Source organism: Bos grunniens, chromosome 4, assembly GCF_055505025.1.
Source record: "Bos grunniens cultivar Pamir isolate PY7600 chromosome 4, Bosgru_T2T1.0, whole genome shotgun sequence".
Classification (NCBI taxonomy): domain Eukaryota; kingdom Metazoa; phylum Chordata; class Mammalia; order Artiodactyla; family Bovidae; genus Bos; species Bos grunniens.
Window position 1 is genome coordinate 71,092,660 of NC_141168.1, and position 24,706 is coordinate 71,117,365.

Below are 24,706 nucleotides of genomic sequence, written 5' to 3' on the forward strand. Positions count from 1 at the left end.
TGTTAAGGCCACCAGATCATGGAGCCTTTTAATATACAGTCAGTTTCCCACCCCTACCACTCCTTGCCCAAAATTATTTTTGGATGAGCTCATTAAAAAAAAAAAAAACAAGTTTAAATGTATTGTAGATTCCTGTGGGAAATAAACCCTTGGATTTTTCGCAGACTCTACTACACACATGAGCACGTGTGTCTCAAATTAGCAAAATAAAACATGTTCCCGCCATAAGAAATGTGTCATGCATTTAGAGAGTTAAAAATCCAGCTCTTTCCTTTGTCCTCCAAACTTGGCAGCCCACCGTGACATTTTAGAAAGAAAAAACAAAAACTTAACCTAATAAAAGAACAGTGACCTTGATGTGTCTGAAGAAATGTAGCTGATAAATAAGAAACATATGTCTGTTACAACATAGTTTGTGCTAATATTGTAAGTCGCTTTACTGAAAACACATGGGGATGAGGCAGAGGAGGAGGGAAAAGACAGAAAGGAGAAAATATGAAAAGGGAACTCTACCACAGGACAGGTAATCTAGAAGTTTCTTGTTGGAAGGTGAGCTGGGCCAAGTTCCATGACCATGAACGGGCAACACAAAATAGTGTAGAGCTAGTGAACAGGTCAACAGAGACACCGCATCAGATCGTTCCAGACAAACCTTAGACTCGGGCTGACTTTTTTTCTTAGCTAGTTAACTGCCATTGTTCTTGCAAAAAGAAACTAACTGAGCGGGGGCCACTATTGGGGAATCTTGTCCATCATGGCTGAGCCAAGGCCTCTGCTTGGTACCCCGTGCAGATCCATCGATGGTGCACCGGGGGCCAGCATTACAGCATATGCTGCCTCGTGGGGGTTCTCACAACCCCAGCCTGAGTAAAGCAGCTCAGTTCACATTGCTTTTGCCGAAACTGAAGTTTGGTTTGTGGAAAAAAGATTTCAAAAGCCCTTAGCTGTGTTACATAACAAATTGTGCCAACTTTTAATGTTTAAAATAAATCTGAGTAAAACTGGGCATAAAATTGTACCAAGATAACAACAAAAAATATGGGTACTTAACAAACCCATTTCAAATGAGAATTCCATCCCAACCTAGATCTTAATTTCACCTGAGCTTGTTAAATAGGTATTTGAGCAGGGGAGTCTTTTTCTGAGTTTTTTATAGTAAACGTCAGAATTGAGAGGTAGTTGTTTGTATCTCACCAGCTGTTTATATCGAATAAAGGTCAAGATGTTGCAATGATGAGAAAAGTCTTGAAGAAGAGAGTTGGATCTCTCACATGGGGAGAGTTTGTTATGCCAAAACAATTATTTATAAGTAAGTGATTCTACTGAACGGTGATAATTCATACAAGATCTCACTATCAGCTGAATAATTTTTTTTTTTTTTAACTCACAAACATTGCTGTAGTGTGGAAGTAAAAATCCCTAGGGGTTTTATAGTCAGGGACTCCATTGGTTTTATGCAAACAGTTGCAAGTAGGCTAGTTGAAGAATTTCTCCTGACTGGCCTTAAACAACCCAGCTTGAAGCTAAAATTTGTGCTATCAGAAGAACAGTGAGATTTCTATTGCATTTCTTTTTTTTTTTTTTTTTAATTGGAGTATAGTTTATTTACGATGTTGTATTTTAGGTATACAGCAAAGTGATTCAGTTATACCTGTATCTGTTCTTTTTCAGATTCTTTTCTCATTTAGATTTTCACAGAATATTGAATAGACTTCCCTGTGCTATGTAGTAGGTCCTTAGTGATTATCCGTTGCAATTTCATTCGAAGCAATACATAGACAACCTACCTACCCTCTTCATGAGAATAAGAGATGTTTACTTTTAGAAGATCATTATCAAGGGTGTAGGCAAGCAAGCTGCTGTGTGATTGTTCGGGCCCTGTGGCTGTTTACTGTTGACAATTGACTTGTAGTGCTTTTAATATTAATGCCATACTTCAGAGAAGCAGGTATCTTCACAACTGGACTCACCTGAGCATTTTCTGTTTGTAGGCTGGATACTGGGGACTAGAAAATCACCTCCATGGATGTTCTCCCTGCAACTGTGATGTTGGAGGTGCTTATTCCAACAAGTAAGTCAGTAAAATGAGTGAGTTTTGTGGCAGTATTCCTCAGCCCCATTTCCATAAAATAAGCAAAAGCACACTTATTAGGACATGCTGACAGTTGGAAGTGAAGTCATTCCACGGCAGGCAAAGGGCGTTGAAAAGCAGCAATCTTGAGACATTAAAGATAGCCCACTTGATTTCTTTCACTTCAGGTATTTCTGAGGCTGAGAAAACAGTTCTGTTACTTGGGAATCCCGAGGTGGTGGGAAATATCACTGCTCATGTATGACCTGACCTACCTGAAACACCAGCGTTTTGTCAGCGTGTTAAGAGAGGTCCAGCATTCTCCTTTGGCAGTTTTTAGAGGAGAAGCAGAGAGCCACTGAGGTGTGGCTCAGAGCCACTGTGGTGACCAGGGTTTCATGGATCTGGGTTGGTTTGTCAAGATCAGACCTGTAGAGCTGAGAGAATGAGCTTATGGTTACCATAAGGAGAGAATGGCTAGGGGAGGGATAGATGGAAAGTTTGGGATTGACATGAACATACTGCTGTATTTAAAATGGATAACAAGCAAGAATCTAGTGTATAGCACAGGGAACTATATTCAATATTATGTAATAACCTAAATGGGAAAAGAATTTGAAAAAGAATAGATACATGTGTATGTATAGCTGAATCATTTTGCTGTATACTTGAAACTAGAACAACATTGTTAATCAACTATACTCCAATATAAAATAAAAAGTCAATAAAGACACCAGACCTGTAGATCCCATTGCCTCTCCACATCTTCCCCAGGATGACTGGCTGATGGACTCAAAGAATGGACTCAAATCCAGAGGGCACTTACCCCAGCACCCCTAAGCCCTTATCTTACACTTGCCCCCCACCTCCACTTTTATTTCACGAGGTGGGTTTGTTTCCCCACAGGTGCTCACCCAAGAACGGGCAGTGTGACTGTCGCCCCCACGTCACAGATCGCAGCTGCACTGAGCCAGCGCCTGGCTATTTCTTTGCTCCTTTGAATTTCTACCTCTACGAGGTGGAGGAAGCCACACCGCTTCAGGGCCTGGCACCTTTGGTTCGTATTTCACTGACTCTCCTTACAGACTTCATCTGGTGGAGTGTAGGTAAATACATAAAGCACACCCTTGAGATTGTGGGTAAGGTACCCAGAAGAGAGTGGTTTTGCCCACAAACACGGAGCAGAGTTGATTCTATTACGGAACTGCAGATTCTATAAAGTCTTAAGGGCAGAGTTTGCATTCTATTTTATTTTTATAGCCCCATTCCAACACAGAGGCTGGCACAGAAGTGTGAATTGGATTAAGTTGTGATGACACAAACTTGACTCTTGCTCCTTCAAGGTACCCGTCAGATAGGGAACGTTTATTGAGCGTTCCCTGATGACACTATAAACCGTGAGAGGGAAGGGAGGCTGTGTATTATTCCATCACCACTGTGGCTCTAGTGCAGAGCACTGTGATTGGTGCGTAACAGAAAGCCGTGAATCTCTGCTACTGAATGAATGAATCTGGTACCAAACCAAGTGTAAGATGTGCTCACCAACCTCCTGAAGCTGATCTTTGATTAGCAGTCCTCAGTCCTGGTTGTAGGGGTGTGTGATTGAAAATGCCCCTTGGTCCCATTCATTACAAGTCACAGTCCTGTGGGGCATGCTCCCTAAAAATATTTATCTCAAAGTCTTATGAGGGGGGCAAACACAAGCATCCGAACCCAAAAGAGAAAAGTTAAGTTAGACTCTGATAGCACTCACATGCCTGTGACTCCAGCCACAGGCAGGAATCTGACACAGGAAAAGGCAATGTGAGGTGAATGACTTTAAGGGGAGAAGGCATATGAAAGTTGACTCTAGAGGCAGGGTTGGATGGAAAACTGGGAACTCATCCCAAGTTCCAGTGACTAAGTCATTTCCTGAGATCTCTTCCTAATCTGGACATGACTGGTGGGAGGGATGAAGATACTCCTGAAGAGGCTTGGAATTTGCTCTCTTCCTGACTAAAATTGGGGCAGGAAGAGAAGGCTTGCACTGTCCTGACCTCGATTCAGCACTGCGGTGGGTAGAGTCAAGATACAACAATCCCATGTCTGGATTCTTCTTCATGGTTTTTAGTGTTGCAGGTTTATGAGGGTAACTGAAAAAAAAAAAAAAAAAAAAAACTTTGGGAAGAGAATATTGATATTTAGGCTCGAACTATCATGAAATAATAGAAAAAAATATACCTAATGATGTTGGTCCCTGGTTCCCGGCTCAGAGCTCCTAAAACCTTTGAGTTTTTCTATGGGATAAGAGCACCAGGAGCATCCTTTGTCCTAATGTTTGGTCTTTGACCCTGGCTGCTGACACAGAACTACTAAATCCTTTTGGACTTTCCTGGGTGAGAGGAACGTCGTTTGTCCTGATGAGGTAACTCTGGATGGCTTCAGGTCAGTGGTTGGTCACCAGAATTAGACACTTGAAACTTTCAGCCCCACACCCCGTCCTCCAGGAAGGGAAGAGGTGAGGGAGATTGAGGTAACGATCCATCATGTCTGTGGGCTGAAGCCTCCATACAATTCTCGCAAGTACTGGGTTCAGAGAACATTCAGGTCAGTGGCCACATCGATGTGCTGGGGGTGGTGCAGCCCAGCTCCAAGGAGACAGAAGCTCCTGTGTCTGGGTCTCTTCCAGTCCTTACCCTATGTACATGTTCATCTGACTGTCCATCTATATCCTTTCATCATATCCTTTATTATAAAAAAAAAAAACAGTAAGCATAAATAAGCGATTCTGTGAGCTCTGTGAGTCATTCTAGAAAATGATCAAACCCAGGGAAAGTGTCACGAGAACCCCAGTTTACAGCCAGGTGCATAATGCTGAGACCCAGGCTGATTGGCATAGAAAGGGATTAGTTAAGGTCTATGCCCTCCAGAAGTTTTTCACCATAGCTAATTCTTTTCATAAATAGCTCAAGATGGGGACAGTGCCGTAAAACAAGAAGAGTCCATAAGTGCTTCAGGATTTTAGAGCCATGACTGAATCTTTATGAGTGGACTTAACACATAGGTAGAATCATCTGGACTGAGACTTGAAACTAATTAAGTGTTTCCATTGGTGGACTTGGAGAAAAGACAATCCAGCCAGAAAAGTTCCAAGTAATAACTCAGAGGAGAAACAATGCAGGTGTATTCACAGGTAGAACAGAAAGTTTACATAGAGAAGTACTGGAAGATAAAATTAGATTTTCCTACTAAAGAGGCTGGGCTTCCCTGGCGGCTCAGTAGTGAAGAGTCTGCCTTCAATGCAGAAGACTCGAGTTTGATCCCTGGGTCGGGATGATCCCCTGGAAAAGGAATGACCACCCACTCCAGTATTCTTGACTGGAAAATCCCACGGACAGAGAAGCCTGGTGCACTATAGTCCATGGTGTTGCAAGAGTCAAACACAACTTAGCAGCTAAACCACCACCATTAAAGAGGCTAAATTTTGAATCTCTCTGAGCAAAGGAATGACATGATGAAAACTGTCCTCTGTGTCCTCATAGACACCATCCAGCGGGAGTAGAGCCTGGTTTAGAGCAGCACTATCTGCAGTAGCACAGACAGGGATGGAGAAGGGGCCAGGTTCAGAGAGAAGAAAGAGGATGGAAAATGGAGACATACAGGGACATGAATCCAAAACCCATCTTACAAGTAGTTGTTTTAATACTCAAATTGGAGAGCTAAGAAGAATGACAATTAACTTTCTTGGTAGGTCTTCAAAAAGATATCTATATATTTACATCTATCCATCCATCCATATCTACCTACCTGTCTATCTAATCTGTCTTAGTCTGTGCGGGGTGCTAAAAGTACCATAGACCAGATGGCTTGTAAACAACATGAACTTATTTCTCACAGTTCTGAAGGCTGGGAAGTCCAAGGTCAGGGTATCTACCGATTCAATGTCTGAGACCCTCTTCCTGGTTCTTAGATGGCTGTCTTTTCACTAAGTCCTCACATAACAAGGGATTTCTCTCAGGCGTCTTTTATAAGGGCACTAATCCCATTCATGAGGACTCTGCCTTCATGACCTAATCACCTCCCAGAACTCCTCCTCCTAAGACCATCACAATGGGGATTGGATTTCACATAGGAATTTAGCAGGGGGACACAAGCATTCAGTCTATGGCAACATCCTTGCTACTCAAAATATGGTGGGCAGATCAACAGTAGTGGCATCATCTGTGGATTCATTAGACTTGGAGACTCTCGGTGCCCATCTAGACCTACTGAATCCAGTCTGCGTGTTAGCAAGATCCCCATGTGATTTGTACACAGTTTGGGAAGCACCTGACTTGTTTTCTTATAGAAATTAAACATGGCCACAAAAGTTAATATTGATTGAATTTAACATAGTATGGCATTTATTATCAGATCAGATCAGTCGCTCACTCATGTCCGACTCTTTGCGACCCCATGAATCACAGCACGCCAGGCCTCCCTGTCCATCACCAACTCCTGGAGTTCACTAAGACTCACGTCCATCGAGTCAGTGATGCCATCCAGCCATCTCATCCTCTGTTGTCCCCTTCTCCTCCTGCCCCCAATCCCTCCCAGCATCAGGGTCTTTTCCAATGAATCAACTCTTCGCATGAGGTGGCCAAAGTACTGGAGTTTCAGCTTTAGCATCATTATAGTATTCCATAATATGCTTTCTGTGTAAAATTAGTAAAATAGTTTATGATTTTGTGTTGTAAGATGAACATAATTAGTGAGGGGAAAAAATGAAGAGGACAAATAAACATAATCCTGGGGGTCCTGTCCAAAGGAGTTGACTGAACAGCCTGGTCAAGAGTCTGAACAGTGACCACTAGAATAGAGGGCTCAGGGCTTCCCACTCACAGTGAACAACCAGAGCATCTGTGAAATTAAAAACTTTGTCTGTAAAACTCACAGTGAAACATCCAGCAAACATATAGGGGCTTCCCTGGTGGCTCAGACAGTAAAGAATCTGCCTGCAATGCAGGAGACCCAGGTTCAATCCCTGGCTTGTGAAGATCCCTTGGAGAAGGGAATGACTGCACACTCCAGTATACTTGCCTGGAGAATTCCATGGACAGAGGAGCCTGGCAGGCTACAGTCCATGGAGTCAGAAAGAGTCGGACACAACTGAGTGATTAATACACAGGGTACAGTGAAAACTTGGAAATGAACAATTGGAGATTCTAACAATTGGAGATTCTAATTCACACATTCAGTTATGTAGACAACTGAATGACTAGGAGATAATATAAAAGTGAGTCCCACAAAACCCAGGATTTTAAGGAAACTGCAGTTGTATGGATGCAATTCTGCTGTTTTAGTTTAGTTGGTGGAATTTTGCTGTCCTGATATAATCTCTTATGGAAACATTTAAAGCCAAATTTTACAGACCATGAGAACTAAGAGAAATTGATCTGGAGGTGTCAAAATTACAACATCTAATAAATCTTTGAATTGGTATATCATGCATATTGTTAATGTTCAAAACACCATAAAACCTAATAGCAAAGAACAAATGTTTTCCCAGTTTAGAATTACACTAGTATAATAGCCCTTGAAAAGAAAACTCAACACATAGCCTTATAACCACCTAAAATTTCACATGTTCACAGAGAAACAAAAAATTTTAAGCTGCCTCCATGACTTCCTCCCCAGGCTATTAAGTGAGAATCATGATTCCCTTTTGGAGAAGGAAATGGCAACCCACTCCAGTGTTCTTGCCTGGAGAATCCCAGGGATGGGGAAGCCTGGTGGGCTGCCGTCTCTGGGGTCGCACAGAGTCGGACACGACTGAAGCGACTTAGCAGCAGCAGCAGCAGCATGATTCCCTTTTAAATTATGGTAGAATCTGAAACTCTTCAACTATGGTAAAATTGAAACTGTTGTTCATTACTTAAACTACCATTTCTTTTCTTTTTAACAGCTTTTCTTTTAGCAACAGCTTTGCCTACATGCGGTGTGTATTTCCAGCAACAAGGAGATGATTTCATAATTGACAAAGGAAATATAATACTGAGAAAAAATCAGCAAAGCATACAAGCAGATGAACAGAATGAGGTAAACCATTTCTTCAGGGTCATTGTCTATTCTGCTAGAAGCAAATAATCTGGGTAATGCACTTAGAACCATGCCTGGCTCATGTAAGTGCTCAAGAATAGAGTGCTCTAAGCTCTTATTATCCTCAAGAATAGAGTGAAGGAAAGGAAGAAGCACACTCAAAGTAACTAGAGCCTTTGGGGAAAACCTCATTAGCTTTATTTCTCTACAGAGTAAAAACTTTGGGAAAGTAAGATTCTGGAGAGTTGAAGAGTCAGACTGTGCATTCATATCTTCTTGTCTTTTTAAAAAGGAGAGGTACAGTGCTGAGAAATGGCTGTCTTCCTGGTTGAAGACAAAGGACATGTTGGTGACCCTGAGGATGATGTGTGACTATGCTCTTGATTCTGAAATGGCTATAGTTGATCAGTGCTGTTATGAGTGACACGGTAATGCTGCCTCCTCAGGGCCCTGCCTCCAATAGCTTCTGCAGGCTACAGGAGACCAGAAAACCCTGTGGCCAGTCAACTACTATTTAATTGAAGGCAGGATAACTTTAGGTCTATTTGTTCATTCGTTATGCCAGGGTCTTTACCGAGCATTCCTGTGTGTTTGCACGAAGGGATATGTTAGAAAAGCAAAAGAAAGCAGATGTTGGCTGTCCTGTTCATACAACCGGCATTTGAAACAGTTCTTTATGCCTAAGAGACTTTCTTGATTGAAAAAATGAAAACAGAAATACCTAGACATAGAAAGCCTGCCCTTGAGATTGTTGTGGAAGAAATGAGGCATGTACACAGACAATGAATGCATTTCAGGGTGGGGTGCGTGAAGAGGTGCACAAAACGTGTTACGAATTTCCCTTAAGGAAAACCACCTCCAGCCGAGAGGGTCAGAGAGGGCTTCATGAGTGGTGGTCCTCCGTTCAGGCCCATGTGCACGCCAAAGCAGTTTTGCTCTTCTACTTGTCTCTGTCCCCATGCCACCTGTCCAGAAAGCCTTCTCTGACTCCAAGCATCTCAAGCTGAAGTCTACCTGAAAAAGAAGGGTTGGGAGTGCTCTTGTTCCCAGTGGCCCAGATCAGTGAACTTCCTGATTTTACTGCACAGAAGTATCACCCAGGGAACTTGTTTCGAATGCAGATGCTAGGGCCTTCCACTTGAGATGCTGAATCGGGGAATCTGACTAGTGTCATGAAACCTGCATATTTTTTCAAGTAACTCCATAGCCACACTGGACTGCTGTACTGGGTAGTGCAGATAAGGAACATTTTCACTGTTGCAGGAAGTTCAATTAGGCAGTGTTGCTCTAGAGCAGTGAGGCTCAATTTGGAACCTGCAGAGACTTTAGGAAAACATAGATACATTTTGTGATCTTCAATTGGATTTAGATATTTGAGATGTTTGGCATATTGATTTTTTTTTAATAAATACTTTTTGGATCATTTGGGGAAAAAAGAAACCTGCGTTTGCCAAGCACCCCTAGTAATATGAGTGATCCCTGGAAGCACTTTGAGAAGCACTGTTGTAAGCAGCCACAGACTCCTCTCCTGACTCTCACCCGAAACAACTACTTCTGTATTATTCACTTGGAAAACTTGTAGTCATCCCTTAAGACCTAATTCAGATTGATCCTTCTGTGACATTCACTACCCTAACATCCGGACATAGTAATTGTTTCCATCTCTAGGGTCCCATAGGTCAGTAATTTTCAAACTGCAGGTCATGCCTATTGGTAAGCAGGTCATGAAATCAATTGACTGGATCAACTTAGTACAATAAAAGACTATAAACCAAGGGCATATTTTTTGGTGCAACTTTTACATAAGTGTGTGTGTGCATATACGTACACCCTAAATCACTGTCTTAGGTTGGGTTCCCTAGAAACAGAGACTGCAACAGAGATCTGAATGCCTGTGCTTTGTTGAAGGAGTGCTCATCAGGAGAAACCTGTCAGGAAGGAGGGCAGGAGGCTGGGGAGGGGAAAGTGAGGCAAGGATGGCATCCAGGGCAGTCTAGCCTTGCGTGCTTCCCTGGGGAAACCCTGAAACACACGTTGCACCACAGAGTTGTCCTCCACTGAGGCCTCAGGGCTGGCCTGTTGTATTCTCATGTCAGGCAGTCATGGCTACAAACTGCCAGGGCAGACCCAGATCACCTCCCAAGTGAGGCAGCCCCCTTCAGCCAAGGGCAGTTCTCAAAAGAAGGGAGCAGTGGTGAGACATAGCAGCTAACAGTCCCAGGAACTGGTGGCAAGATAGAGTGGTCCAATAAAGGGATCCAGGCAGTGCACTAACAGCGTCAATTCCAGCTCACTCCGGGCATGCTCAGACCCATGGGCAGGGCCAGGGCAAAATAGAAATTAAATGCAGAGCCCCCTAATTGAGAAATTAGGGGGACTCCCCTTGTCGTCCCGTAGTTAGGACTCCATCTGTCTACTGCAGGGTGTATGGGTTTGATCCCTGACAGGGAAACTAGGATCCTGAATGATGCACAGCCAAAATAGAAAATAGGGAAAGGGCCCCTTGAAGATAGTAAAATTAAAATTTACTTTCTTCCATAGTCTCTGTCTCTCAACTTGTCAAAATATTTTATATGCTATTTAATGTCATTCTAAGTAAAGAAATATTTAAAAATTTAATTATTAGCATGAATTATACTATTCATCTCCATAGCATGCAATGCCAATTTTAATTGCAAACATAAGAGCACTCAATTCATACACATAATCATTGAAATTACACAATTTTTATTTTGGAGTCATATACGTATATATGTATGTATGTGTATATATAGGAGAAGGAAATGGCAACCCACTCCAGTAATCTTGCCTGGAAAATCCCATGGACAGAGGAGCCTAGCAGGCTACAGTCCTGGAGTTGCAGAGTCAGACACACTTTAGTGACTAAACCATCACCATGCATATATATTTTATTCTTCCTAGAACAATGGGAATGCTGCACAAAACTAACTCAGCTGTTATTTCATGTCTTAATATGTGTTTGACCAACAGTACCTTCAGCTTATTGATGAGTAAGGAGGGACTGAAAGGAAAAGAAACTCTGAATGGCCTATTGTCTTTTTTCCTTCTAGTTATCATTTTCAGCGTAAGTAGTTGGCTGACACAAAGAAGTAACATGAATAATGTGTTTCTTAGAATGTCATTCCCTTCTTTCTGCTTTCAAAGAAATTTCTGGTTGGAACAGAAAAGGCAGCTTCTTGGAGCTGTTGGCACCCCTGCTTACTTAGTCATGGATGTAACACACTAACTTTGTACTACCTCTGAGTCTCCTGAATGCCTAAATGTAGTAGGTCCATTTGAATCCCATGCTCATGGGCATTGTGTGCCCTGCATGCAAACGAGGCAGCAAGGAAGCAGACATACGCTGTGCATATGTCTTCTGTCCTTGTGCATGCTCCATTGTCCCAGGACATTTCACTTAGGAAACAGCTTCTTAAATCTTAATTATTTCAAGATGATAAGAGCAGAGCATTAAACCAAGCATGGGGTCCTTCTAAGCATGGGGTCCCATGCAGCTGCACAGGCTATATGCCCGTGAAGCTGACTCTACCCGCTTGCTTCTTAAGGTCACTCTGTGCAGGAGTGTGACCATCCAGCAGCTTTAAAGTAGTGGAATTCTTTGTCCCTACCCAAGAATTAAGACGTCTAATCCCGTAGAGCCTGGAGTTGCCAGCACAAGAAATTCATGGTCACTGGAAATGACAGTGAATTTGGATACTTCCACTTCATTCCCAAACCTGTGCTTTCTCCCTCCTGGGGACATAGTATCACATAAAGACCATTGGTTTATGTACTCCTTAAATAGCCTCTAGAAGAAAACTTCCCTGTCTCATAGCATGTCATTTCCGAGCCAGTGGGGCTGATGGATCTTTTAGGGGCCCCATCCCACCGCTATCTCAAGTTAGCATCTTCTGGATGCCATGGTTTGTGGAGGAACAGTGAATCCCTAAGTCACATGACCACGGATAGACTTTTACTGTAAAGTGGATCCTTTGGGCTGAGGAAGTTGTGTTTTCCCACACTGGTAAAATAGACATTCTGTGAGCCATCAGAGAGTAGGGGTGCTGACCAGGGCCATAGAGTGTCTGATTCTCACCGATGTTATGGGAGACCACACAACATTGCCATAGACCAAAGAATCCTCTTCACTGTCCTTCAAGATAGGGGATCAGTATGATATTTTATAGAACATCTGGTTGGTCCAGATTCTTTTGGACTATGCTGTTACAGCAAGCAAGAGAATTAACAACTTTGGGGCAAGACTAAATATATACAATACACACTACTGCTCATCCCAAGCAAATACAAATTGTTTCTCTTCATTTCAGTAGCTGCATATTATGTACCAGAGTGTACACACTGGTGTTGATACACCCTGGTCATGATATTCCATCCATCATCATATCTGCAAGTGGGGCTGCAATTTGGTTACATTTGTATTAAATTTGTAATGCAGATGTGATAGGGGACCCACCAAGTCTTAAGAGTGGCTCTTTGAGGACACCTCTAATTTGCAGTATTGGTTTTTATTTACTGTCTTGGCTTGGTGTGTGGGATGGGCAATGGAGGGTGGGCATTTCTCAAGCTTTTATTCGACATTTCCTACCTTAAGAGCACTAACCCTACTCATAGAATCAATGAGTAGAATCAATGCCAACTGCTAGACCATAGAATCAATGCCAACTGCTAAGCAGGTACATTCCAACAGTTCAGCTTTCTGTCAGTTCATACTTGATAACTTTCTTAAAAAGATCTTCAATTGATTTTTTAAAAACTTCATGTATTTGTTTTTGGCTGCACTGGGTTTTCATTGCTGCACACAGGCTTTCTCTAGTTGCAGCAAGCAGGGGCTGCTCTCTAGTTGCAGTGCACAGGATTCCCATTGCAGTGGCTTCTCTCGTTGCAGAGCACAGGCTCTAGGTGCATGGGCTTCAGTAGTTGAGGCACATGAGCTTAGTTGCCCCGTGGCACGTGGGATCTTCCCTGACCAGGGATTGAACCTGGGTCCCCTGCATTGGCAGGAAGATTTTTAACCACTGGACCACCAGGGAAGTCCCTTGATCACTTTCGATTATACATATTAAGCAATATTTTGCTGACTGCTCATCTGTCATGCTTCTAGGAACATCATGTTCTACTAATCATCTTCATAGAAGATTCCCATAGGTCAGGCCACCTTGTCTCCTATTCCAACTTTGCTACGCATTATATTTATACTCATCTTGCTTTTGAGAGTTAAATGTTCCCCAGCCTTTGACAGTCTGTGATTGTGTCCTCTGCACTGCTACTAAGGAGCTCAGATTTGTGATGTTTTGTCCTACCACCCTACAGAGGGTATGCAATCCTCAGCTTCTCAGCGATCCTGGTGGCCCCCTCACCAGTTCATTCCTCACTCTCTTGGTAAGTGGAGCATCGTCAGTAGATGGGTTTTCCAGCCTTGGACTTTATGTCCATTCCAGCACCCATAGTTCTTTGAGCCTTGTGGCCCATCCTCCCCAGCCTGCTACAGCAGTTCTGGCAGCTCTGCTTCATTACTCGGAACCACAGCTTTTGCCAAGCTTCTAAGAACTACTCCAGCAACATATTAGATTCATCTCACAGGGCTCCAGGGCCCTTGCCAAGTAGCTAAAACCTATATCACCAGTGACCCCAAACAAGCAAGCTCTCCTTACCTGGTTTCATAGTCTGCCCCCTTGGTCTGGCACCCCTCATGATCCATGCCCAGCCATCCTCTCCCAGTTGCTACTGGTTCATGTTAAGCAGGTCTCTAGGAGAGCCAGCACACCATGCTGAAATTTGGCCCTGATTATTAGGCAAGTGCTCAGCGGGGCAGGTGCTGAGGAATATACTTGTTTTCTTTTAAGGCACCTGCATCATTTGAGATTTGTGGATAATCTTCAAATGAAGCAGGGATGGAGGCAGATTGGGGGAGGACTCTTTTCTAATAAGGGCGAGTAGACTACACATATAGTCCAAGAGTGCTCAGGAGAACCTCAGGGTTCATGGTTCTCATGTACAGACACCCCTGACTCCCTGCGAAGGGAAGCTCTGACTTTGGCATAGGTGATTTACCCAGGCTGAGAAGTGAACCCTCCCTGAAGTTCTACAACTTTTTCAATAAAGTATCATGCCTGGTCTTGGATTTTTCCTACCCTCTCACTAAAAGAGATGGGAATCTCTTTATTTTATTTTAGGTTGTGCCGCTCAGCATGTAGGACCTTAGTTCCCCGACCAGAGATCAAACCCACGCCCCCTGCATTGGAAGTGCAAGGTTTTAACCATGGTCTACCAGGGAAGTCCCAAGAGTCTCTTTAAATGCTGCCAAGGAGCCCGTCTGATTCTCACATTTGACTGTAAATTGCCCTGAGGCCTCCATCTTCATCAAATGTACCAATGACAACCAATAGCAGCCATCCGGGCCCACAGTCCTTATAACCCGTATCTGTCGATGCCAGAAATATTGCTCATGTCAGTGCCTCCCCTCCCCTCTTTATCCTGTCCCAGTTCGCCCCAGATGACAGTTTTAGCAATGGCTCTGCTGCTCCACAAGGGTCATCAACACGTTACCCACTGAGGTCCTGTTGCCACCTGAACAGCAAGTGATTCCCCTCCAGGAATGCATCTTCGAGTCTACTTTTAGGCACGCTCGGTTGGTTGTCTGCTACCAACTATTTCAGGTCAGAGGCCCTAGAAACAGAGCCTGAGACTGGAGTCATGTGCAAGTGATTTACAAAGGCAATCTTCTTTGGGAAAACTCTTTAAGAGAATGAAGGAGATAAGATGGAGGAGGAGAAAGAGTCAGAGGTGGTCTCAGGCAATCTCTATGGATTGACCCATAGAGAAAGTCAGAAACATAAACTGCAGTAAAGTTTTCCTACTTCTTGAGACCACAGGGCCAGCCTTTTATACCCTATCAGGCAGTCTTTGGTGGCTTCCCCAGTGGCTCAGAGAGTAAAGAATCTGCCTGCAATGCAGGAGACCTGGGTTCGATTCCTTGGTTGAGAAGATCCCCTGGAGAAGGAAATGGCAACCTACTCCAGTATTCTTGCCGGGAAAATCCCATGGACAGAGGAGCCTGGCGGGCTACAGTCTATGGGGTCACAAAGAATTGGACATGACTGAGCCACTAACACACAGGCAGTCATTGGCTGTGAGCTACCCTAGGCGTAGGGGTGGGGATGTAAGAGGGCAATTCTCCAGAGAAGGGGCAAGTGTGAGCTGTTAGAAGTCACACTTATACAACAAATGGGGGATGGGTGTACCAAGTAAAGGGGATCCCATGGGGCACCTACACTGTCTGCTGCAATTTCCAAGATACTTTTTAAAATTTTATTATTTTACTATTTCTAAAATATTTTTATTTATTTGACTGCTCCAGGTCTTAGAACAGGTTCTTTAGTTACAGCATGTGACCTCTTAGTTGCAGCATGTAGGATCTAATTCCCCATGCCAGGGATCAAACCCAGGCCCCCCTGCATTGGAAGCATGGAGTCTTAGCCAGTGAACCACCAGGGATGTCCCCAGAGTACTTTTTTGAAGTTTGAAAATGTTGCAGAATGAGTTTACACACACCTCCATCTCATTTCTTATTTACCTTAAACTCCTCCGTGGCAGGGATTCTAGTCTATTCATCTTTGCATCTGATTCAGAGGCTGGGATTGAATTGTTCCTAAATAAACATTTGTCAAGTAAAGAGCAGTTTGTGGGAGATCACAGAGCAACTTGAACTTCAGGCTAAGTAATTTGGGCGTGAGGTTGTTGGCAGTGAGAATGCGTTTGAAATGCTCGTTGGCAGCAGTGTGTGGTATGTATTGGACTAGAGGGACCGCAGAGAGAACAGCCAAGACACTGTTGCAGCAACACAGGCAAAAAGTAAGAAAGAGGCAGAATTCCAGTGGAGGCTGGAAGTGTTGAGAGGCAGATGCAAAAGTCATCAAGGAAGTATTATCTACAGGTCCAGATGGTCCCAGGCTGACGTCCAGCATCGAGACCAGCAGGGCTGCTAATCAGCCAAGCGTGTGAGCAGTTTTGTACTCGTGCCCCCAGGCAGATGGGAAAAGATCATTTCTCACATTTGCATGAAATAAATATCTAGAAAAAACAAATCCATGTGGTTTTATCATTGTCATGCACAATTAGGCAAAATCCATGAAGTAGGCATGGGAATATTTTCTTACCCTTCATATTTTGGCCAGAACTCCATAGTCACATCTGAGAAAAGCCAAGGTCACTAATGTGGAATCACTCAGTTTATGACACATGGGGTACTTCACGTGCTGGCCAGTGATCTTGCTTTCCAAGTGATCATTCTATACAGTAACATATGTTCCACAGCTGCAGAATCAGCACTTTATTCTCCGTGGTATTCTGGAATGTGTCCTGGTTGGAATAATTTATCCGGGACCCAGATGGATCATATACACATCAAGAAATACATGAGGTTTTTTATTTTCTCTTCCAACCCTTCACTCTAGGCAAAGTTGTGTTCATTCCTCTTCTATTTTAGGGCTCAGTGACTTCTGACCAACTGCCTGCTGTTTCCATCTTTCTCCGAGAGCCAGTTCCTGGGATACCTGTTACATGGATGGGAGCTGGAGTTGCAAGGGTTCTCCCTGGGGCTGGTTTGAGATTTGCTGTAGGGAACATCCCTGTTCCCATGGATTTCACAGTTGCCATTTGCTATGAAACTCAGGTATCCTTCAACTCCCCTTCTGTGCTGGTGGTTCCAAGCTGAACGAAATACATTCTCAAGCTAAGTGTTTCCATTCCAGTCTTGCCTAGGTTCATCATAACAGGATTTACAGAAAGTTGAACATCTGGAGAGCATTGTAAACCAAAGTGTTTCCTGAAGATATTAAAGCAACACAGGGAGCCATATGTACACACACACTATTCCATGGAGAGAAACTAAAGCCGGAGCTATAGATTTAAGATACTAAGTCTATGGAAGTGGTGATGAAATATTTGTATAAGAATAATAAATAACTCAAATAATGCAAATCCTGCCCTCCTAGGACATTTTCCCCCCTAAAAGTGTAATAAGCAACATATGTGCAGAGATTTAGACTCATGGGGATGCAGAAGAGGCATTTATTTGCACTTGGATTTTACCAGGAGACAAAAGGAAAGCTCAAAGCAACCTGGTCCTCTTGTCTTCTCCCTTTTGAGCCCTTCCCCTGCCTTTTGAGAAATATCTAAGAAAGAAGAGAAACCAAATTAGAAAAACACTTGATCTAGAGTTTTCTTTGCATAATCTTTTCTTTGGTGGTCTGAAACTCCATAGACCATCTCCCCTGGAAAATATTTTAGGTGGCTGGGGGTGGTCTCAGAGCCCCCAGAGTCCCTCTGGGGACCACATTCTGAAAGGGCTCGTTGTCTGTTGTTTGACCACCAAAGTGGATGATCTACTTTGAAACTCTTAATATGACATACTTCTTAATTTCTCACTTAACAAATTAAAAGCAAGGGACTTGAAGGCACTTTGACATGGTATGACAAGAACGTCATTTTTAAAAAAGATACGTGTATATAAACGTGTATGTATAAATATAAATAAATTTTTGTATAGACAGAACATATCTCTGACAGCTTTAAAAAGCTTTTCCAGATTGTGAGACTTCTAGAGTTTAGATAATTAACATATATGCACTCTCTCTCTTTCTCTCTCTCTCTCTCTATATATATATTTATACACATATAAGTATATCTGGTAATATAATATTAAAATTATTTAATAATAATTATATAAATAATAAATTTATATAAGAATATTTATACAATGGTATGAAAGAAATATGTATCCTTTTGTAAAAGATTCCTTTTTTTCCCTTTGTGCTGTGATCCAAGAACATGATGAATTAATTGACTCTTTGGGAGACAGATGTTAAAGATTGGACCTTCAGGGGATGTTTAGGGAGTTTGAGATGGACATGTGCATACAACTGTATTTAAAATGAAAGACCAACAGGTTCCTACTGTTGAGCACAGGGAACTCTGCTCAGTGTTAGGTGGCAGCCTGGATGGGAGGGGAGTTTGGGGGAGAATGGATACATGTAGAGGTATGACTGAGTCCCTTCACTGTTCACCTGAAACTATTGCTACATTGTTTGTTAATTGGCTATATCCCAATACAAAATAAAAAGTTAAAGAAAATAGATTAGACCTTCAAGAGTCCCAGGGGTTTTCTAGGCCCAGGAATTACATCTATGGCCATAAACAATATTCTTTCTACCTGGATCATAATTCAAATACCAGAAAGTTAGGCCTAAGGGTGACTCTCTTCTCACAAATTCAAAACACCATTTTCCAAGCAGACTTTGGGTTGCAAATTTATCCTGAGCACTATCCATTAGAAATATGTTGGTGCGTGCATCCTCGCAGGAACATGCCCTTATGTGATGCCTGTCTAGTCTGCAGATGACTGGACCATCCAGGTGGTGATTAACCCCATTGGAGCAAGCAAGCACTGCACACGCGAGACCCCACAGCCAAAGCTTCAGGCTTTACCAGCAGCTTCCAGGTATGCATGGGGACCTGGCCTCAAATGCTGAAGATTTCTTAGAATGTTGTTTTTCTATCAGTATTTTGTAACCAGGAACTATGTGGGAGAAGAGGTGTATCAAAGGAGACGGTAATGTTTATTAAGTGTTTACTATATGCTTCACCCGGAGAAGGCAATGGCACCCCATTCCAGTACTCTTGCCTGGAAAATCCCATGGACGGAGGAGCCTGGAAGGCTGCAGTCCATGGAGTCGCTGAGGGTCAGACACGCCTGAGCGAGTTCCCTTTCCCTTTTCACTTTCATGCATTGGAGAAGGAAATGGCAACCCACCCCAGTGTTCTTGCCTGGAGAATCCCAGGGATGGGGGAGCCTGGTGGGCTGCCGTCTGTGGGGTCGCACAGAGTCGGACACGACTGAAATTACTTAGCCGTATATGCTTCACCTGGTGGTTCAGACGGTAAAGCGTCTGTCTACAATGCGGGAGACCTGGGTTCGATCCCTGGGTTGGGAAGATCCCTTGGAGAAGGAAATGGCAATCCACTCCAGTACTCTTGCCTGGAAAATCCCATGGACAGAGGAGCCTGGTAGGCCACAGTCCATGGGGTCGCAAAGAGTCAGACACAACTGAGCAACTTCACATTCACATATGCTACACTATGATTTACATTTAATATCACGTTGAATTTTCCTAACAGCTCAATGAGGTAGATCTTGTCTTCATCAGATGAGGAGGAAACTGAGAACATTTCCATGACTTGCTCGAGTTTTATAGCTGATGTATAGCAGAACCAGGGCTCCAGCCCAGACAGCCTGACTCTGATCCTGAATGTTTGTTTTCTGTTCCCCCAGATGCCTGGAGATGTGAACAAATTAAATGCTGCAAAAATAAGAGTACAATGTTCAGTTTGAGTTATCTCAGCAGCCAGAAGTCTAGTTTTCAGGCCAGTAATTTTGCATTGGAGATTTGTGGCTGAATAAAACAGAAACCTTGTTAGTATTAGCCTGATAGATGGGAGGGAGTACATTTGCTCCATCCTTTCCTCAGAGCAGTCGTGACACCCCTTGGCCAGTTCCCAAGGTTTTGCTATTTGGCACAATCCTGTGATAGAACCACAGAGAATCTGAATGTGAACCGACCACCCAACCCACCTGAGCTGGTCTAGATCTAAACCAAGCCTCCATCCGGCAGTGGAACCCACTTCACAGCACACGTGGAACTCACCAAATGCAATGGCTGCTTAGCTTATATAACTGTACTTTTGACACTGAGTTTTTGCTTTATTTCTTTTAATACAGAATCATGCTGCTTCCCACACCCATCTGTTTAGAACCAGATGTACAATATTCCCTTGATGTCTATTTTTCCCAGCCTTTAGAAGGAAGGCTCAAGGCTCATTCACACATCCTGGTTGATTCTGTAAGTACTACAAAGCCTTGTGGGTGCTTCCTTCTGAACTGAGTTCCATTCTAATTGTACATGTCGGGTTGTACTTTGCAGTGTTTCATGAGAAATAGAAATCTGTTTGTTTCATTATGAAAATCATCTCCTGTTTATGAAGGTCATCGCATAATGATGGCAAATCTTCCAGAACAGCACTTGTCAGCCCCAGTTTGAAGTGTTTTCGATATTCTGTTGTTGAGACTTCATGACAACTCTGTGAGGGAAGTCTTTGTTTATTCCCATTTTACAGACAGAATTGAAGCAAAGGGTCACAGAGTTAGTGAGTGAGGAGTGAGAATTCAGAGCCAGAAGGCCTGATTCCAGCATCTCTGCCTGGAGCCACAATTGTGTACTTGCATTATAGAAAGTCTGGGGAGACAGTCCACCAATAATCAGTTACTTATTGTCATCTTATAACTTCCCATTTTCTACCTATTATGCTTTTCTATCATTGTAATCAGAGTGCTCAGACAAGACTTTTTTTCATGGGTTTTGTTGGCACTTATATTACATCATAAGCATTTTCTTCTGGTGCTTCTGTAAGCTTACCATTTTTACGAACCATGCATAGTGTTTCCTTGAGTAACTTCTTTCATTTTTTTCTCCTCTAAATTTGGGCCACAGGTATTCATTCCAAACCTTTCATTCAGTCCACAACTTTAGGCTCAGCCTGTCACTGGGCAGAGTTTAGACACTGAATAAATTTACTTAATCTACTTACCTATTCCCTTACTTGGGGTCATTTAAGTCGCTTCTATTTTTTATAACTCTGCATAGTTGGTATATTTTTTAGTATTTTAAAATGCAGTCCTACTTTACCAAAATTTCTTGGCTCTTGAAATCTGTCAAATTAATTTTCTGGTAGGTATTCATCAATTAATTTTCAGGATCATCAGTAATGCATGAAAGTGCCAGTTCCATCCCACCATTAGCAGAATTATACAGAATTGTGTGAGATTTTTAAAAATTTTGTGGATAAAAATCAAATTGCTTTGTTAAAGTTTATTTGTAAATATCTGCGAGAATCTCCTAATATCGTGATTTAATTGGCATACTACAATCCTACCAAGTTTTACTGGAACACAGACATGCCTGTTTGTTTACATATTATCTATGCTGCTTTCAAGCTCCAAAGGCACCACTGAGTATTTGCAGCAGAGACCTTATGATCATAAAGCCAAATATTAACTATCTGGCCTTCCTGGGTTTTTAAAGAATTTTTTTAATTGGCAGAAAATTGTTTTACAATGTTTTATTGGTTTCTGCTATGCAACAACTTGAATCAGTCATTCATATATATACACATACACATACATATATATATGAATATGAATATATATCCCCTCCCTCTTGAGCCTTCCTTCTGTCCTCCACTATCTGATCTTTTATAGGAAGTTTGTCAACCCCTGATTTAAGTAGCTATATATAAGTATATTCATATGTATATATCTCTCTCCATATTTTGTGTATTGTGTCTTTAAACTTAAGTTTATAACTATTGAACACTTTTAATTTATAAGCTAGAGCTTCTTAATTTCATTATCTGTTATAGAATTTAGTATGGGGCAGGTATATCTTGGATTTTTATCCAGTAAGTTCAGCTATTATAACATTTTAAAAAGGCAGTTATTCAAGATTACTTTATCAAAGATGGGATTGCAAGTTTTAGGAAAGAAAGGAAGGAAGGAAGGAGGGAGAGATGGAGGAAGGAAACGTACAGGACACCCCGTTAAATTTGAATATGACGTAAATATGTGCCAAATATTGCCCTCAAATATTACTTGAGACATACTGAAAATGTATTCATTATTTCTCTGAAATTCAGTATAATTGAAATGGAAAGTAGAAACCAACTCCTGAATGGAAAATGTAAACTGTCATGATTTCCCTAACCCATATAATTCATATTCTGACGAGGAACTTTAAATAGAACTGGGCTCATGAACCAACATGTGAGTTACAAAGAAAGAGAATCAAATCCAACAGGTTTAATGAAGGGGGAAAAAAACCTGACAGGTGGGAACCCAGGCAGAGAAAAGAAAGGGAAAGAAGAAAATAAGGATTCCTCGTAACAAAGGGATGTTATTATTGTAATCGTAACAGTCGTGAAACTTAAATTTATGAGAGCCAAGTTATTTCTCATTTTAAATCCATGTCCTAAATATCTCTGAAGTTTATATTCCAAAGTAATCACTGGATGCTGTGTTAAATGCATCCATCCAAATTGTCCATTCATCACCCATTCTCTGAGGGTAAAACCAGGCACTGTGCTGATTCCTGAGGGGAAAAAAATCTGGTTCTTGCCTTCAACACATCCTCAGCCTGATATAGAAGAGAGCCGTGTAAACAAAACCACTGCAATGATGTTTGATAGATGTAGAATATACATGGACAATTTGAAATTAACTAAAAATATGTCCATTTGGTCAATTATCAAGTGACCATTCTCTTACATATAGCCATGAAAAATCCTAAAACCAAAATAAAAATTAAGAGAGCCACCAGATCTTGGCAAACTGTCCAAAACCCCAGAAGAGGCCTTTGGTCATCATTTTACAGTGAGATTCCTTATAAGCAGAGATTCGGTGCTCCTGATTTGAGGTGCTCATTGGGAAAGAGGAGTGAGGAGCCAGCAGAAGGAGCTCAGCCAGGATGGCTCGGGGAGCTCTGGGGCATGAACTGCCCCATGGGTTGGTTCCACATGGAGCTGAAGGGGTAGGGTGTCATCGTCAGCTACAGGCTCCCCACCCCGCCCCCAGGCCCCCAGGGAGCACACTCACTCCTGGACACAGTGATTGAGTCCAGTTCTCTGGAGAAGGGAACAGCTGCGAGCTTTCAGCATCCAGTGCCACAGCAGCTGGTGGGTGGGGAGATCTGAGCAGGGCACCTGCAATGTCCCCGAGAGTCCCTGACCCAGGACGACAGTAGGAGAAAATCCTTGCACATTATGATTTCAGACTACAGCAATTCTGCTGTTCTGGGAAATACTCAATTGCTTAGAACTTGACCCTCTCTAAGTTCATTCTCCTCTGTAGCCTGATTAACTGAGATGCATTACCAAGAAAACCAGAGGAAAGCTGTGTTCAACCCTTCTGCACAAATATCTTTTGTTTATGAGTCAGTTCATTTTTTTTCAATCGCCCTAATTACATGATAGATGCATCCATAAAAATGTGCTGAGACTCAAACGTAGAAAACGCATTCTAGAATATAAAACTGGCATTCTTCTTTTAAACCATGGGATGGACTGTAGTTGGTAACATAAAATCCTTAGAAGTTTCTAGGAGAAGTGTGTTGGCATTAGAAACCTCTGTAGCTAATAGGAACTCTTGTCATCTGTTCCATCAGCTTGGTGCCAAGAATGGCCAACTCTTAAACCAACTCTGACCAAGAACTGTAAACAGTAGTCCGGGATTGGCTACCCTCACTCCTAAGCCTAATCCATCTGGCTTCCTTCTGAGTGTCACCCTGCTTGGTTTGTGTTTGCAGAATGCAGAGTCATTTTAGTATCAACTTAAAGATACAATAATACTAAGAATGCATGTATACTTCTTTACTGCAGAATTTTTAATAAGCATTTACTGAAAATTAGCCACTGGGATAGGCATAGGTGTAAATAAGACTAGAACCTTCCCTGCCCTCACCAGGGCTGACGCTCTAAGGAGGAGATGTAGGCAGTTATGGAGGAAGTGACAGCACAGTCATGACAGATACTGGGAGTTGTGACAGGTCATTTGGTTTGGCTCAGGCAGTGGCTCTAAATGTCATCTGACACAACCTTCCCTTCTTATTACAAATATTTTGTATTACTCTTTCCTATCCTGCAGAGAAATTCACAGGAATTATAGCCTACCTGAACACACAGCTTCTAAATACTATCAGTGTTAGCTACAAACACAAAGGAGAAATAAAAGGGATGTAATTTATGGAGATATAGTATGTACTTCAATATGTACATGCATGGACATGAACACACTGGGAGACAGTGAAGTGTGGAGATGCTCATATGTGTAGAATCACTACATATGAGACAGCCATGCAAGCAGGTGTGTTGTAAACAAGTTTAACATGTTTTAAAATCACAGGGTAAAGCTTTCAACTGATAACTATAAACAGAAACCTCCTTCATGGATCTTCAGTGAAACATTCAAAAGCTATCAGAGACATGAGCTGATTTTCCTTTTTGTGAGAATGTCTAGCATTTCTGATCTCCACCCAGTAAATGCCAGTCACACACCTCACCCAATTACTTTGACAGCCAAAATTACCCCTTGGAATTTCTAAAATGCCCCATGCGGGGTGGGTACCTCCCACATAGAGAACCAGTGAGCTGAGAGGTCAAGGAGCAGCAGAATGAAAAGAGATGTGACTTAGATATCCTGAGGCAATGGGAAGTCACTGAAACTTTGAAGAAGGAATGTTATCTGAATAGACTGCCTTTTAAAAGGCCGCTGTGGCAATAGCATAGAAAATTGATGACGGAGGGGAGACAAAAGTGGAAGACGGGACATCTCTGGGGCTGTCCCCATGGTCATCTGGGTGGCCTAGATTAGGGAAGTGATGGGAAATGAAGAGCAATAAACACATCCTAGACATATCAGTTGGTCAGATTGACCAGACTCGTAAAGAACTTGAT

At 42.4% G+C, this 24,706-nt stretch overlaps 1 protein-coding gene and 1 long non-coding RNA gene across 2 annotated transcripts in view; one reads left to right on the plus strand and one right to left on the minus strand.

Annotated features, from left to right (window-relative positions):
* The window catches only part of LAMB4 (laminin subunit beta 4), a 156,560-nt gene that overhangs the window by 68,401 nt on the left and 63,453 nt on the right, over positions 1-24,706 (plus strand). The window contains 6 exon segments of the mRNA XM_086396831.1: positions 1,992-2,071; positions 2,978-3,132; positions 7,995-8,128; positions 16,635-16,820; positions 18,538-18,647; positions 19,926-20,046. Of these exon segments, the coding sequence (XP_086252957.1) occupies positions 1,992-2,071; positions 2,978-3,132; positions 7,995-8,128; positions 16,635-16,820; positions 18,538-18,647; positions 19,926-20,046 (786 nt within the window).
* LOC147374337 (uncharacterized) lies at positions 3,874-4,795 on the minus strand. Its single transcript, XR_015162648.1, has 2 exons — positions 4,292-4,795; positions 3,874-4,203 (listed from the first exon to the last, which is right to left on the minus strand). It is a non-coding gene; the product is annotated as an uncharacterized LOC147374337 (long non-coding RNA).